This window comes from Naumovozyma castellii, chromosome 2, assembly GCF_000237345.1.
Source record: "Naumovozyma castellii chromosome 2, complete genome".
NCBI lineage: Eukaryota > Fungi > Ascomycota > Saccharomycetes > Saccharomycetales > Saccharomycetaceae > Naumovozyma > Naumovozyma castellii.
The window spans coordinates 1,074,929-1,090,031 of NC_016492.1; the positions used below are offsets into that span (position 1 = coordinate 1,074,929).

The 15,103-nt window shown below is 35.5% G+C and overlaps 7 protein-coding genes across 7 annotated transcripts; 3 read left to right on the forward strand and 4 right to left on the reverse strand.

Moving 5' to 3' along the window:
- Positions 1-2,873: 2,873 nt before the first annotated feature.
- On the forward strand, positions 2,874-3,749 carry MAG1 (DNA-3-methyladenine glycosylase II; the record flags this gene model as incomplete). The annotated part of the gene is made up of 1 exon (XM_003674974.1): positions 2,874-3,749. One exon carries the CDS (start codon positions 2,874-2,876, stop codon positions 3,747-3,749), a length of 876 nt encoding a protein of 291 aa, XP_003675022.1.
- Positions 3,750-3,859: 110 nt separating this feature from the next.
- On the reverse strand, positions 3,860-5,335 carry COX15 (Cox15p; the record flags this gene model as incomplete). The annotated part of the gene is made up of 1 exon (XM_003674975.1): positions 3,860-5,335. The coding sequence occupies one exon, from the start codon at positions 5,333-5,335 to the stop codon at positions 3,860-3,862; it is 1,476 nt and encodes a 491-aa protein (XP_003675023.1).
- Positions 5,336-5,547: 212 nt separating this feature from the next.
- On the reverse strand, positions 5,548-7,122 carry EMP65 (Emp65p; the record flags this gene model as incomplete). Its single annotated transcript, XM_003674976.1, has 1 exon — positions 5,548-7,122. The coding sequence occupies one exon, from the start codon at positions 7,120-7,122 to the stop codon at positions 5,548-5,550; it is 1,575 nt and encodes a 524-aa protein (XP_003675024.1).
- A 219-nt stretch (positions 7,123-7,341) lies between these two features.
- RTR1 (RNA polymerase II subunit B1 CTD phosphatase RTR1) lies at positions 7,342-8,094 on the forward strand (the record flags this gene model as incomplete). The annotated part of the gene is made up of 1 exon (XM_003674977.1): positions 7,342-8,094. One exon carries the CDS (start codon positions 7,342-7,344, stop codon positions 8,092-8,094), a length of 753 nt encoding a protein of 250 aa, XP_003675025.1.
- A 276-nt stretch (positions 8,095-8,370) lies between these two features.
- Positions 8,371-9,302, reverse strand: RPS13 (40S ribosomal protein uS15; the record flags this gene model as incomplete). The annotated part of the gene is made up of 2 exons (XM_003674978.1): positions 8,371-8,805; positions 9,282-9,302. 2 exons carry the CDS (start codon positions 9,300-9,302, stop codon positions 8,371-8,373), a joined length of 456 nt encoding a protein of 151 aa, XP_003675026.1.
- A 759-nt stretch (positions 9,303-10,061) lies between these two features.
- Positions 10,062-11,426, forward strand: GDI1 (Gdi1p; the record flags this gene model as incomplete). Its single annotated transcript, XM_003674979.1, has 1 exon — positions 10,062-11,426. The coding sequence occupies one exon, from the start codon at positions 10,062-10,064 to the stop codon at positions 11,424-11,426; it is 1,365 nt and encodes a 454-aa protein (XP_003675027.1).
- A 965-nt stretch (positions 11,427-12,391) lies between these two features.
- HAA1 (Haa1p) lies at positions 12,392-14,623 on the reverse strand (the record flags this gene model as incomplete). Its single annotated transcript, XM_003674980.1, has 1 exon — positions 12,392-14,623. One exon carries the CDS (start codon positions 14,621-14,623, stop codon positions 12,392-12,394), a length of 2,232 nt encoding a protein of 743 aa, XP_003675028.1.
- Positions 14,624-15,103: the final 480 nt, after the last annotated feature.

The following is a 15,103-nucleotide window of genomic DNA, read 5'->3' on the forward strand; positions in this document are numbered from 1 at the left end:
GTTGCAGTAAGTGTACTAGTTGTAGTCCCCGTCGCAGGTTCACCATCACTACCCGTTGTGGAATAATACGAAATAATCTCCGACACAGTCATATCATCCTCTGTCAATGTGCTAGTGTATGGTGGTGGGATTGAAAATGGATCTGACAACGTCCGTGTCGTAGTCCCGACAAAGGGAAGGGTGGTCAATTCAGGTAATTGTGAAATGTACCCCGTCGTGGTAAAATAACTCACTACTTCAGTAATAGTCTTGCCACCATTAACTAAAGTTGTGGTGTATGGGGAGGGCAAAGTGAATGATGGAATAAAATATTCGGTGGTGGTCACCGTACTTGGTAACCCATCAGAAGCCAATGTTGTTTCATAGGAAACTATTTTGGTTATACTGTTGTAATCATATGATGCCTTCGTTGTTAAAGGTTTTGGGAGTGTTAGTTCGCGAGGACAGAGGCTATCTGATGATTGATTTATGTCAATATTTGTCTTACAATTGGAAGGTTCTTCAGCTTGGCTATTTGCCATTATACCAAGACATGGGTAAAAATCAGTAGTGGTTTGATAACAGCTTCCGCTAGTGAAAAGCGTCGTATTCAGGCTCGGGCCTACGTCGAGAACGAAAGACCCTTTAGAAATTGTCATATTGAGTATACCAGTGATATTATTATATGTATAAGCGGGTGCTTGCTTATTATTGGCTGGACCAAGAAGTAGTTCGAGCGTTTGAGTTTGCCAGAGATCTGATCTCAGAACTATAATAGAATCAGGTAACTGTTTCCCGATAAGATGAATCCATGGCACATTGCGCTGAGCATATATTGTTTGATTGAACGGTTTGGAAACATCTATTTCCTGAAGATTGGCTTGATTTAAAATTATACAACCTGTTCCCACAATACCTGAAATAAAAACGTAAGTGGCAGCATACAAATTTATTACGCCGTCGTTAACAATTCCATCGGGGGGGCCCTCAATAGTGATTTCATCCTGGGCATAATTGAAGTAAATCAGACCTTTATTAATAAAACTTTCTGTTATTGATAAATTAACGGGAGCATTATCAAAAAAGGTTAAAAAATTATTATTAATCAAAGTTGTCGCTTGTAAGGCTTGCGTTGTTCCAACATTTTTTGCTTGAAGGAACATCTGACCGTTGTTTGTAATAGTTCCTGATGAAATTGTTCCAAATTTAGATATCCCCAGACAAAATACACCATTGTTTGCTACGTCATTATTTTCCATTGAAATTGGTACACTTCCCTGACTCAAGAATGAAACACCAAAGCCAGCATCCACTGTCACATCCATATCTATTAGTGGATCATTAAACACCACGTCTCTTGTAATTTCCAGACCTAGAGCAGGCTGCAGTAAGGACCACAAAACAGTAGTCACATATATGCTTGTTTTAAAGGGTAACATTGTTCAAAATATGTCTATTTGATTTGATTGATTATTATTTCTGCTGCGGAGCAAAGAGAAGTGCAGAAAGAAAAGGGCATCCCTGAGAATTAATACCCTGTTATATACCACATACTTGTACCCTAACTGACCACTTTACTAAGCACAATTCCGCATATAGCCTTGCTCACGTCTGCATAATGAAAATCCTTTCACAGGCAAAAAATTTTAAGTTATATTAAAGCTTATTCCTCCGGTTATTTTCTTCCCACAGAAATCTTTTGGAGGGTTCAATCTGTCCATAAATGACAGATCACCCTAGGTCGTTAGGCTTGCCCAAGTCCCTTGTGGACCTAATGGCTGAGCATACTTTGGGTGTACATTAGGTGGGGAGTACTGACCCACGGGAGGCCACCCGTATGTAGGCCAACCATATGGAGGTTGCATTGGAAGCATCGGGGCATTACCGCCAAAAAGATGTAAATATATTTGATCAAATGAAGAGGTACCAGGGCAGCATCAAGCTGAGACATTGTAGCATGCTCTGTTTCTGTGGAATCATCCAATTTTGTTGAAGATGAATCACCTTGATTGGAACTTGAACTGGAAAAAGGTGCAACTACAGAATTGTCCGCTCCAGGCGTAAAATGGGATGATATCTGAGCACAAGCACTACCATTATATTCGCCGTAACAGCAAATTGAAATACAGTAGTTTGAAAACCTTAACTTTCTTTCCAATCTAATTTCTCTTCACTTTTCCCTAAATGTCTTTTTATTACTTTACGTACATCTATATAATCTCCCTTGCGAGCATCCATTCCACGCTATTCTACGCTATAACCTCGTGTAGGTCCATCTTGAAGTAAAAATTTGTTTGTTGCGTTTATTCTACTACAGCAAAGTTATTGTCTTATTAACCCATATATCAACTCTTCTAGCTTCGTTCATTGCAACTCCACTTCCCCGTCATTCCGTGTTTCAATGATACCGGATTCTCTTAGCTAAAGGTGTCTCAGCACAAAACGAGAAGGTGTGGTCTGCGCATATATAGTGTATATTCTATCATTAAGATTTAGGGTCTTCCTTTTCATTATCCAATTTGATTTAGTGTATTCTGCTTCGTTCCATATATTTAAAGCATTCTTAACTTCAAAAGAAGATTTATACTAATTGCATAATTGGATATTTTGTTAATATTAAAGTCATTCCGAAGATAACCATATTTAAAAAATGGGTTTATTAGGAAAGAGATCACAATAATCCCTAGCTATAATAGTGATCTCTTTAAGATTGTGACAGCAGATTGTTCGCTTATTTAACAAATTCCTCACCCCGGACGTTACGTATCTGAAAAAAAAGGAAATGGGTGTGAACACCTCGATCTGCTTTAGAATGAAAGTTCATAATTTGTATAAAACAACTCCATCTGGATCCCATTGCATGCCATTCTAATCGTGACGTGGAAATACCCAAGATGACAAAAAGATCTATTGAGGAAATGGAAGAGCATGAAGCATCGCTTAAGAACAATCTGGAAAATATTAAGGTGGAACTTCCCAAAGATTTCCAAGACAGACACGTCGAAGTGTTCAATACCGCATGCAAGCTCATTTTGAAGCAGGATCCTTCTTTATTAAATATTATTGTTGCTAACGATTCACCGTTATATTTGAAAACTAACTCTGGGGAAAGGACCTTGCAGGATCATTTTATAAAATTGGCGTCTGCAGTTATATCACAGCAGATTAGCGGTAGCGCATCCAAGAGTATTAAAAAGAGGTTTATTGAATTATATGATGATGTATTTCCAACCTACACTAGATTATATGAGGATATGAAAAATCCTGAGAAGCAAAAGGCAATTATCGGATGTGGTGTCAGCCGTAGAAAAGTTTCTTATATGGAATCATTGGCTACTTACTTCGCCGAGAATGAAGAAAAGATAAGGGAGCTTTTCCAAAGAGAAGATAATGATGAGGAAGTCATAGAGGATTTGGTAAGTAATATTAAGGGGATTGGCCCCTGGACAGCAAAAATGTTTCTAATTACTAGTCTTCGAAGAATTGATGTCTTTGCTCCAGAAGATGTCGGGATCGCTAGAGGTTGTTCTAGATATTTATCTGATAAACCTGACTTGGTTAAAAAATTAATGTCTGATAGGAAAGCAATTAAAAAAAGTAAAATTAAACATAAGAAACTAAAGTGGAAAATTTATGATGAAGATATAATAGAATTGTGTGCTGAACAATTTACTCCATATCGTTCCATCTTTATGTTCATATTGTGGAGATTATCCAGTACCGATGTTAATGCTATGATTAAAACAGAGAAGGATTTTGTAAGGGGATGATTTCTAATGGACACTCATATAGTTCGATTGATCAACAGTTAAAAACATAAATACTTATTCACAGAATTAAATACTAAAAAAATTATATACAAATTATCACAGTCATTCATTTATAGAGACTTACTTGATAATTTTGCAGTTTCAGATAGGATTTTACTTCCACCTGTTTTCAATTTTTGAGCATATAGGCTATTGATAACATTCTTCATTGGGACTCTTGGTTTCCTCAATTGTACAGCAAAGATCAAAGAAGTTGTCACCAAAGCCAAAGCACCAGCTTGATGTAAAGAAGCTAATGGAATAGGTACCAACCATAACAATGTAATGACACCTAAAGTTGCTTGGAATGTAACAACACCCATTAGTGCATGCATGGTTGTATTGGCACTCTTTGGAATAAGGGCTTTTCTTTTAACACAATACATATGTGCTGCAAAGATGGCCAGGAAACTAGTATATGCAGCAGTTCTATGAACCAACTGCACCGTTGTTGGATTTTCCAATAAGTTTCTCCACCACAAATCTTTCTTATCTTCCCTACGAGCAAAATTCTCATCCATTAGTTCTCTACCAGTTGGGAACCAACCCTCACCCATCTTTGGCCAAGTGTTATATATCCAACCAGCATCCAACCCAGCAACCATACCACCACTCATAGCTGTAACGAATGAGATAAATAGAAGACCCAAGGACATTGTTCTCAAAGGTCCCAGTTTTGGACTATCTAACTTCTTAAACAATTTCAAAGCTTCAGCTGGATCCTTGACCCATTTACATTCTCTTAAAATTTCCATCCCGGTCCATAGCATACCCATATATAACAAAAATGCGGCACCCAAATGGGTAGTCAATCTATATTGAGAAACGGTTGGTTTCGATTTTCTATCATTTAATTGTTTTTGATCCAGACCTGAATAAACCATCCACCAACCAACAAAACCTTGTAAACCCAATAAAGCAGTCAAACCAAACATTCTTTTATTAACATGACGAGAAGTTTTCTTCGTAGCAGCGAAATAAACAGCAGGTAAAATGAACACGACACCAATGGCACGACCCCATAATCTATGAACCCATTCCATAAAGAAAATAAATTTAAATTCATCCAAATCGATATGAGAGTTTAATTGTTTAAACTCTGGTGATTCTCTATATTTTGCGAATTCCTCTTCCCATTGCTTTTGGTTCAATGGGGGTAAGGTACCGGCAACAGGTCTCCATTCTGTAATACTTAGCCCAGATTCTGTCAATCTTGTTAAACCACCCAGAACAACAATCCCGAAGACAAGACCTGAAGAACCAATTAACCACCACGCCACTGACTTAGAAGTATGGATGGATCTTTCATTTAGGGAGTCAATTTTAATATCAGGGCTGTCATTCAAACGTTTGCTTGATTTATGGAAGGCACGAGAGTTATAATAGCTCAGAGGAGCGGCTAAAGTAGTCTTGGGCAATCTTGATGCCAAAGAAGAAGTTTGGAGACATATAGATCTCTTAGTAATCCTCTTACATAATAATAAGGGAGTTGCAGATTTGGTCAACAATTTGACGCGCGAATCACATAACAGATTCCTAAACAACATCGTTTATTCAGCTGTAATTGCAATAGCCTGGTGATATGTCGAATATTCGGATTAAATGCTAAATAATGTTTATGTAGTGATACGTGAGAGATAAATAGATAGGTAAGTCAGGAGGGAGAATATTTCACCTTTTGTTTGGTTTTCCGCCTTCGTGCCTGTTTGTCGCGATAAATTTCTAGAAACAGAAATATGACAGCAATACACGTTTGGCGTTACCAGATATTCTTGGAGACCATCTTGTAGCGGGCAACGTGCTCCAACCCCTGCGGGTTCATCTTGTTCCTTGTCCTGCGTTTGTCATTCAGACTTGCCGGAAGTGTATGTTGTACTAAGATTTCCCCTCTAGTGGGAGATGACGATGGCGGTGACAGCATCCCATTGTCAGTTGGCTCGGGACTGTGTATGATTTCTCGAGCATATTTATCTACTAGCCCCATCCCATCAGACAACAGTCCTGGGACGTATTCTTTCTCTGTCACAGTAGTACTGTGCTTCTGTAACTCCCACTCTCTTTGAATGCGTTGTTCCCATTGTCTCAATATAGCATGCAAAACCAACTTCACGACGATGAGAAGACAAAATACAAGCGCCATTATCAGTAGACTTTGTAAAAATCTAAACGAAGAGGTAAATCTCAATACTTGAAGCAAAGTCGGCAGTACCATGACAATAAACACGACCACGAAAGTAGGTAACGTTAATCCTAGTCTATCTTGAAACTTTCGTAGGCTCTCTGAATGATCTTTGTAAGTGATGAAAAAAAATTTATCATATATTTGCGGTCTAATGCGATTGAATTTGGTTATGTATGCATGTTTGATCCAATCTACTATTATTTCACTTCCTATTACACTAATGAATGGGCCACTGAGAAAATTAGCGACTGCTGATGACGTCTTATTAATGGAAATGGAACTCAATGCTACTGGATTTGTCGCAATATTCCTTACTGTTATTATCATTAGGATAAGCAATAATTTAAATCTTTCTACAGCATCAGCTATGGTTATTTGGAATAGACCTTCCTTATCAAATTTTTTGAGAACCGATGACTTTATTTCTGCAAATTGCATGGATAATAATAACGTCAGTAGTGAATTTGAATATGAATTAACAGCCACATTCAATGCAACAGTTTGGTATAATAGGACATAACCATGTGCAATAATATAAACAACGCCAAGGAATATCAATACAATTCGATTGTACGTCTTTCGCCTATACCCCTTTCTTGACAAAACCACAGCCAGGAGGCTTTGTCCCATACTGGCCAACATCTTATCTCCCATCTCAAGTACATTGAAAAGCATATACAACTTCATAGTGCTTTGTCTTTTTATCTTATGGTATATGATGGATGTATCTGATTTACACAAGATGATGGATGATGCAATTATCAAAAAGAGAAGAGAACGTTCTTTATATGTTCTCTCCATCCAACTCTTTTTTCTTGCCAATTGATTAGAATCCTCCTTCTTTAGAAGCCTTTGAATTAATCTGATGGGTAACCCAGTGAAATGATATAGAAAACAGTCAAAGGAAGCCATCAAGGTCAAGACCATGTATTTCTCCAAATAGAATGGCATCCTAACCATATTCAACAGCTGTTCAATTTCAAACTCATCCACCTCATCAGTTTCAGCCTCTTCTAATTCCTTCTTACCAAGATCATCGTCATAATGATCCATGGCCACGTAAAACGAGTTCTTCACTTCATTTATTTGGTTCGACTTACTTTTTGGTCTTTTCCCTACGACAGAGCTTCGTCTCCGACTGCTTATACCCATTGGCACTCTAAATGCAACGCAATTTGTCCTTATTTACTAGAGTATTATATCCTTTAGTGCGTAGTCATCTGTTTCAATGAGCCTTTTCTACACAATTTGTTATTTTTCCAGCCAAAAGAGAAAAATCAAATTTAGATGAGGAGAAGTAATCAACACACCCAATGAAGAAATTGATATTCAGTTGATACAAACGCAAAAAATAACGATTACGAAACCACTATGACAACCATTCAAGACATCCAACAAATTGCATTGGGTTCATATCAAAAACATAGACAATTGTCGATCCATGAAGCTGAAATGATATCCCTTGAAATAATCGGTCTCCTTTGTGATTCCTACTGTCACGACGAAGACACATTAAAATATATTGCACGATTAATAACGACAGATGTATATATGGATTTGATCGATGAGAGGAATTTGAACAAGAAATGTGGGTATCCTCTTTGTAATAAGGCACCTGAAAGGATTAGAGATCCATTTAATATGGATGACGTGACGAGGAAATTCCTATGGGAGAATAACCCATATGCTTATCTTTCCAGGTATTGTTCAAAATTTCATTTTAGATGTTCTCAGTTTTTCAGATTGCAATTATCTGATGAGGCATTGTTTGCCAGGACGGGGATCCATTTGATTGATAAGCATGTGCATGACAGTAAGGGAGATGATTTGACTAATCTAAATGCAATACAAGAGGAGAAGTATAAGATTACATTATTTGAAGAGTTTCTTCGAGAGAAAGCTTCTGAAGACGATATTAAATCTTTAATTGTTGGGTTAAAGAAGCTAGGATTTCAAAACGAACATGCCGAAGACAATGAAGTCCATGGCGATCAACAACTAGAAGAGGATTTATCGAAATGGTTATCCGAGATTAAGATTGTGGAAGATGAAAAGCCTCCACTTTTAGGAGATTTTGAAAAGGAAGATGATAATGACAATGGGAATATGAATTCCATATTCTAGATATTATAAACTAGACAGAAATGAAAAAGACAATATTACGGTAGTTAAGCATATATAGCATAGCATTAGATAGTTCTCTCAACCAACATTATAATATTACAATTAAAGTTGAAAATAGAAAACAAGTGATAGAAAGGTTTTTTTTAAATGAATATAAAGATGCAATTAGAAAGGTTTAAAATATTGTAATATTATTATCAATAAGATACATATTATACAAACACTTCAATTAGAAAGATAAACAATAATATAATGGAACAATTATTATTAAACTCTCTAGTTAACCAAAGCAGAAGCAGTAGCGGATTCGTACTTCCAGTTTGGTGGCAAGACAGCGACGGTTCTGTAGTATCTGGCCAATCTGTGGATTCTGGATTCGATCAAAATTAATCTGAACTTAGCGTCCTTGTCCTTTCTGTTTCTTTCCAAATGCTTTCTGACAGCAACGGCCTTCTTAATCAAATAGTACAAATCTTCTGGGATTTCTGGAGCGAAACCGTTAGATTTCAAGATTCTCATAATCTTGTTACCAGTGATGACACGGGCTTGGGTAACACCGTGAGCATCTCTCAACAAGACACCGATTTGAGATGGAGTCAAACCCTTTCTAGCGTACTTGACAATTTGTTCAATGACAGAGTCAGAGGACAACTTGAACCAAGCTGGAGCGTTTCTAGAGTATGGAATAGCAGAAGAAGAAATACCTTTACCCTGTAGAAATAAAAATTAAATATAAATTATATTTAAAATCAATGTTAGTAACAAAGAAATATTATCGAGATAAGAGTTACATTATTTCTTTGCTTAACAACTGATCATAAAAAAAATCTACGCTTGTTTCCTAAGAATGATTACAATTTCATGTCCACAGACATTACGACATTTAGTAACCTTAACAGTTTCTATATCGTAGATCTCGCCTAGACATTTCGACTATCCATCAATGATAAGTCTCCTTTTCAAAAAAAAATTTCGAAAAGGAACACTTCCAGCGACAGATAGAAGAGATAAAATTGGTATCACCCAGCTAATATGCAAAAAGATAGAATATATCTTAGAGAAATCCTTTTGAGATTCCCTGCATACACCGGAAACAAATAGATTGTATTATGATCCATTGAAAAAACAGTAAAATAAAATAAAACTCTTTGAGTTTATCCTTAACTGGGACTGGATTAGTAACATACGGCACTGTGCATACGACCCATTTTGACTGATTATTTGAATTGGTTGGTTGTGTTTTTTCTGAATGGGATTAAACAAGTTGAAGAAGCAAAGGAGACTAATGCCTAATATATATTGAGTGCGAAGATCTGATGAAAGTTGGAAACGAAAGATATGTTGCGCGATTGTGCGTTGTCCATTACAACAAGTGAAAAATAAAAAAACTGAAAAATAAAAAGTTAAAAATTAAAATTGACAAACATGTGTGGGTGTAAAACAGTCATGGAACATAATGTCACAAAATGGTATGCATGTTAAGTAGTTTAGTGGCGAGTACTGTTAAAAGAAAACAGAAACAATTCTCAACATCCATGACCAGTTGGCCCGTTGTGCCTTATTTTAAGTTGAAATTGTTACCAAACAAAAGAATTAAGAGGAACTGTGTTCTGGCCTTACCACCAATTGACGAATTTAGAACCTTGTTACTCTCTTGTAATGGATAGCAAACTTCTACAGCAACAAATAAAGCAAAGACACTGTAATGCATATACTTTAAGTAATGCTTCAATAATTTGTAGTGTAACTACACAAAATGTTGTGTATTGGTGGCCCGGCACAGCTTACCCGGCAAAAGGAAATGATTTTAAAATTCGACCCTATTTTTCCTTCATACCATGACCAAGTTTCCACGAGACACTAAGGAAGGAAGCTACATTTCAAACCAGATCAAATCAATATCGGGCTCCACTGTCAAGTAATATACTAAGCTAGTGTGCGCCTGTGTTTTTGAGAATTAGAAACTAATGAATCAGGAAGAATTGGACACGGATTATGACGTTATTGTCCTTGGGACAGGTATCACTGAATGTATCCTTTCAGGTTTATTATCTGTAGACGGTAAAAAAGTCCTACATATCGACAAACAAGATCATTATGGTGGAGAAGCTGCATCTGTGACATTATCTCAACTTTATCAAAAATTTAAACAAAATCCAATCTCTCAAGAAGAAAGAGAAGCAAAATATGGTAAGGATAGAGATTGGAACGTGGATTTAATTCCAAAATTCTTGATGGCTAATGGTGAATTGACTAATATTTTGATCCACACTAATGTGACCAATTATGTTGAGTTTAAACAAGTCTCTGGATCATATGTTTTCAAGCAGGGGAAAATTTATAAAGTTCCTGCAAACGAAATTGAAGCCATCTCCTCTCCATTAATGGGTATCTTTGAAAAACGTAGAATGAAGAAGTTTTTAGAATGGATTGGGACATATAAAGAAGATGAGTTGAGTACTCATTTAGGTTTGGACCTTGATAAAAATACAATGGATGAAGTTTACTATAAATTCGGATTAGGCAATTCAACAAAGGAATTTATTGGTCATGCTATGGCATTATGGACTAACGATGATTATTTACAACAACCTGCAAGACCATCTTTTGAAAGAATAGTTTTATATTGTCAGAGTGTGGCACGTTATGGTAAATCACCATATCTTTACCCCTTATATGGTCTTGGTGAACTGCCACAAGGGTTTGCTCGTTTATCTGCCATTTACGGTGGTACATATATGTTAGATACACCAATTGAAGAAGTAGCATACACAGAGGGTAATGAAGAGACAGGGAAATTCCATAGTGTTAAAACTAAATTAGGTACTTTCAAAGCTCCTTTGGTCATTGCTGACCCAACTTACTTCCCAAAAAAATGTAAATCTACGGGACAGAGAGTTATCAGAGCCATTTGTATATTAAATCATCCTGTTCCAGGTACAGGGAATGCCGACTCTTTACAAATTATTATACCTCAGAGTCAAGTTGGTAGAAAGAATGATATTTACGTTGCTATCGTTTCAGATGCTCATAATGTTTGTTCGAAGGGTCATTATTTGGCTATCATATCCACCATCATTGAAACAGATAAACCTCACATTGAATTGGAACCAGCTTTCAAACTTTTAGGTCCAATTGAAGAAAAATTTATGGGTATTGCTGAATTGTTCGAACCAAAGGAAGATGGTTCTAAGGATAATGTTTTCTTATCAAGATCGTACGACGCATCATCCCACTTTGAATCTATGACGGATGACGTTAAAGACATTTACTTCAGAGTTACTGGGCGTCCATTAGTCTTGGAAAAGAAAGCCGAAGAAGAAACCGCATAGCTGAGCTGATATCATGAAAGAGAAAAAGATTCTTACTGGTGAATGAAAAATTTCTTTCCATTCACTTCACTTACTTTTTCCTTCGGATATGCAACGTAATCTACTTTATATCTATGAAATTTAAATCAATATATTGTTCTTTAAAAAGATATTATGGATATAAATCAGGGGGGTATCTGCTGATAAATTTTATAAGTAACATTAGTGTAGTAATTTATATCAGGGTCCTTAATTAGTCATCTTGGGGTAGGATTATAAAAATTCAAGTGCGATTCACCTCTTCAAGTCGTAATATACTTCGTAATCTAAAGTTAAATTACTAAAACTTTCCAGATCCCCATCCTTCATTTACGCTGTATTTTTCTGAGGACATTCTCCCTATGTCAAAGTCCACTCAAAAATCAAATAAAAAAACATCTAATCCACAACCACGTATATTTTATAAAAGGATTGGTCTGTAAGTATATAATACACTTGAAATAAAAAAGTTTCAAAACCACTCTCTCGTAGTAACGTAGATTACTGACAAAGGTTCTTCAACAAACAAGTGTAATAAAATTTCACCTATGGATTTTCAGGTAAAGTAATTTTTTCAAATGTCATCTTTGGATTGTTAAATGTATGATAGACTATTTACAATTTGAGAGAGTGTTTGATAAAGTTATGTTCTTGGTTACTCTTGTTGTTTTTTTCCAAATTCGATTTTAGTTTTATTTATTATATTTTTAAAAATACTCTTTTAAGTACATCCTGAAAAAGATAAATATTATTAATAGAGAAAAACCAAATAAAGAGCTCAAGAAAACAGGATACGTTTCTTGATGATAATAAAACTAGAATAAGAAATTAAAATATTATAGCTGAGTCATAAAAGGATGTGTATTGAATTTAATTAGGAGAGTAACATAGAAATAAATAGTCTGTTATACATACACATATACAATAACTACTCAATAAGTGGGAATCTATAATGATGACATAAAGTTATCCAGATCTGCAAATCCTTGATCAGTCAAGAGTTGACTAGGTGGAGATGTCGTCTGTATACTACTTAATGGTGAAGAATTGGGGACTTCATTATTGTGAGGTCCTTGCAAAGTCAACGATGGATTAAAATTAGTTCCATTTGAATTTGCTTTTCTTCTATTTATACGTTGACTTTGTTGTTGTTGCTGCTGCTGCGGTTGTTGCGGTTGTTGCTGTTGTGGCAGCAGCTGCTGATCTACTATTTCATCATTCATAATACCTTCATTGCTTGGAGTTGTAACAAACTGTGACATTTGTGGCATTGCAATATTATCAACATCATTTGTGTTCATCATCAAGTTTGTATTAAATTGATCTTGATTATTTTGAGATTGGTTTTGATACGTTTGGTTTTGATTCCCTATGCTATAGTCGTTATTATTACTTGAAACTTCCAATACATCATTAATTCCAGAAGTGGGGAAAGATTGAATGGAATTTAAACTTATTTGGTCATCAATATTAGATACAATAGATGGATTAATCGTTGTGGGAGAAGATGCCTTATTCATAAAAGAAGATGGAGTAAAATAACGATGGTTTCTATCAATACTAAAAGAACGTTGTTTTGAAGATAATGAATCTGATGATAAATTATGATTCAAATTATCATTTGATTGCCTTGTTGGAATATCCATAAAACTTGGAGTAATCGATAGAACTTCCACACTTCGTATGTTATTATTATTATTCATTATCGAACTTGAAGCTTGTTGTTGATGTTGTGGAGAACTGTTATTGTTATTGTTCGGTAGCCTGAATGATCTTGATCTTGTTGTGTTCTGCTTATATTGTTGTTGTGAAGTAATATTCGAATCTCGTTGTGTTCTAAATGAATTTGATTGATGAGGATTATGATCAGAATTTTTCTCTTGTAATAATAGATTTGCTCTTGATAAAGTTGAAATTGTAGAAGGATCAGAAAAAGCATCCAAAAGCCCCGCTTCACCTCCAGTACCATTGTCATTATAGTTGTTATTGTTATTGTTATTAGTATTAGTGTTAGTATTATTATTATTATTAAATGCAAGTAATGTGGATTCGTCAGCTTCGTTAAAATTAACAGTGGTTGAGGTTGTTGCAGCGGTGGCATTGTTACTAAAATTTGATTTATAGTTTCCATTCGAAGGATTTGAGTCCATGTTGTTAGATGAATCATCGAATGCCCAATCATCTAATAATGAACTTTTGTCGGTAATTTTCCCAATCCCATTAATATCTGATGGAACATATTCTTCTAAAGGTACGACAACTTCACCAACTCTTGATGATGCACTTGATTGCACCATTGAATTATCTCTTTTTAATGATTGTTGTTGTTGATGATGTGCCTTTATTGAATTAGAAGATTTAATGGAAGCATTATCCCAATTATTATTTGGTTTCCCCGTGACGAAATTAAAAGTTAAATTTGAAACAGGTGGACTTTGAGGTAATTGGAAGTTGTGGTGATTATTATTCTTATGTTGTTGATCTAATGATAATGATTGAGTGGAATGTAATGATGAAATGGAAGCTAACGATGGTACATGATGATAATCCTTTGAAATCTTCCCACTAGAATTACCCATATCTGCATCCAAGAAAGTATTATTCAATATACTTGAAGTATCAGAACCACCTTGATTTGCGAAATAATTACTGTCCAAAGACGTTGATGACGTAACTCTATCGAATGCCGGTCTATTTCTTTGTGAAACTCTACTTGATTTTATTCGATGATTGTTATTATTATTATTATTCAAATCCATTATTAGAGAATCACTTAAACTACTATGAGATGGATGAATTCTATTAAGTTCCGCGGCTAGTGCTGATTGACCATTATTATTATTATTATTATTATTATTATTATTATTATTATTATTATTATTAGTGTTATTACTATGATCTGCATTCATACTATCATGGTTTTGTAATTTAGCCTGTGCTCTAGCCTCTTCTTTAGCCTTCTGAGCCAGTCGCCTCTTTTCCATTCTACCACAAGTACAATGACCCGGTGGATGTGCATTTTTATTTTTCCTTATTTCTTTACAATAACTACATGTAGTGGAAGGTCTACCCTTTGGTTTTATCATCATTAATGGTTGGTCTGTATGGTTACATGTTGTTACTCTATGACCTCTAATACAACGCTCGCAAGCGTATTTGACACCGTTGATCAGTACCATTTTTTATCTTGTTTACTTTGTTTGTTTGTTTGTTTGCTCTTTATTGTTAATGGTAGAGTATGCTGTTTCTTAAATTGAAGTCAGCGGAGATGAAGTGGGTGTTTAAATTTTATGGAGGCAAATTGTTTATTTTTAGTTAACGATCTGTAAACGGTAAATAGACATGTCAAATTGGCATATGTTATAAAATGTTCCATAGATAATATTTCAAATAGGTAGAGAAACATTACAAAGTGGAAGAGAGAGAAAAACTTTAGTGGCCGAATATCACAAGATACGGAATATTACTCATCACCCTGCCCATTCAAATTTTATTTTATCCGGGTAACAAGCAAATGTGTTTACGTAAGCCGCGGAATCTTATTTTTTCCATTTTTTGACACTTTCATTGATTGGACGATAAAAATCATACTGCCGTCTGCAGTGCTAACTCCGTCGAAAGTGCGGGATGTCGCATGACGGCCACAGCAGAAGCCCGCT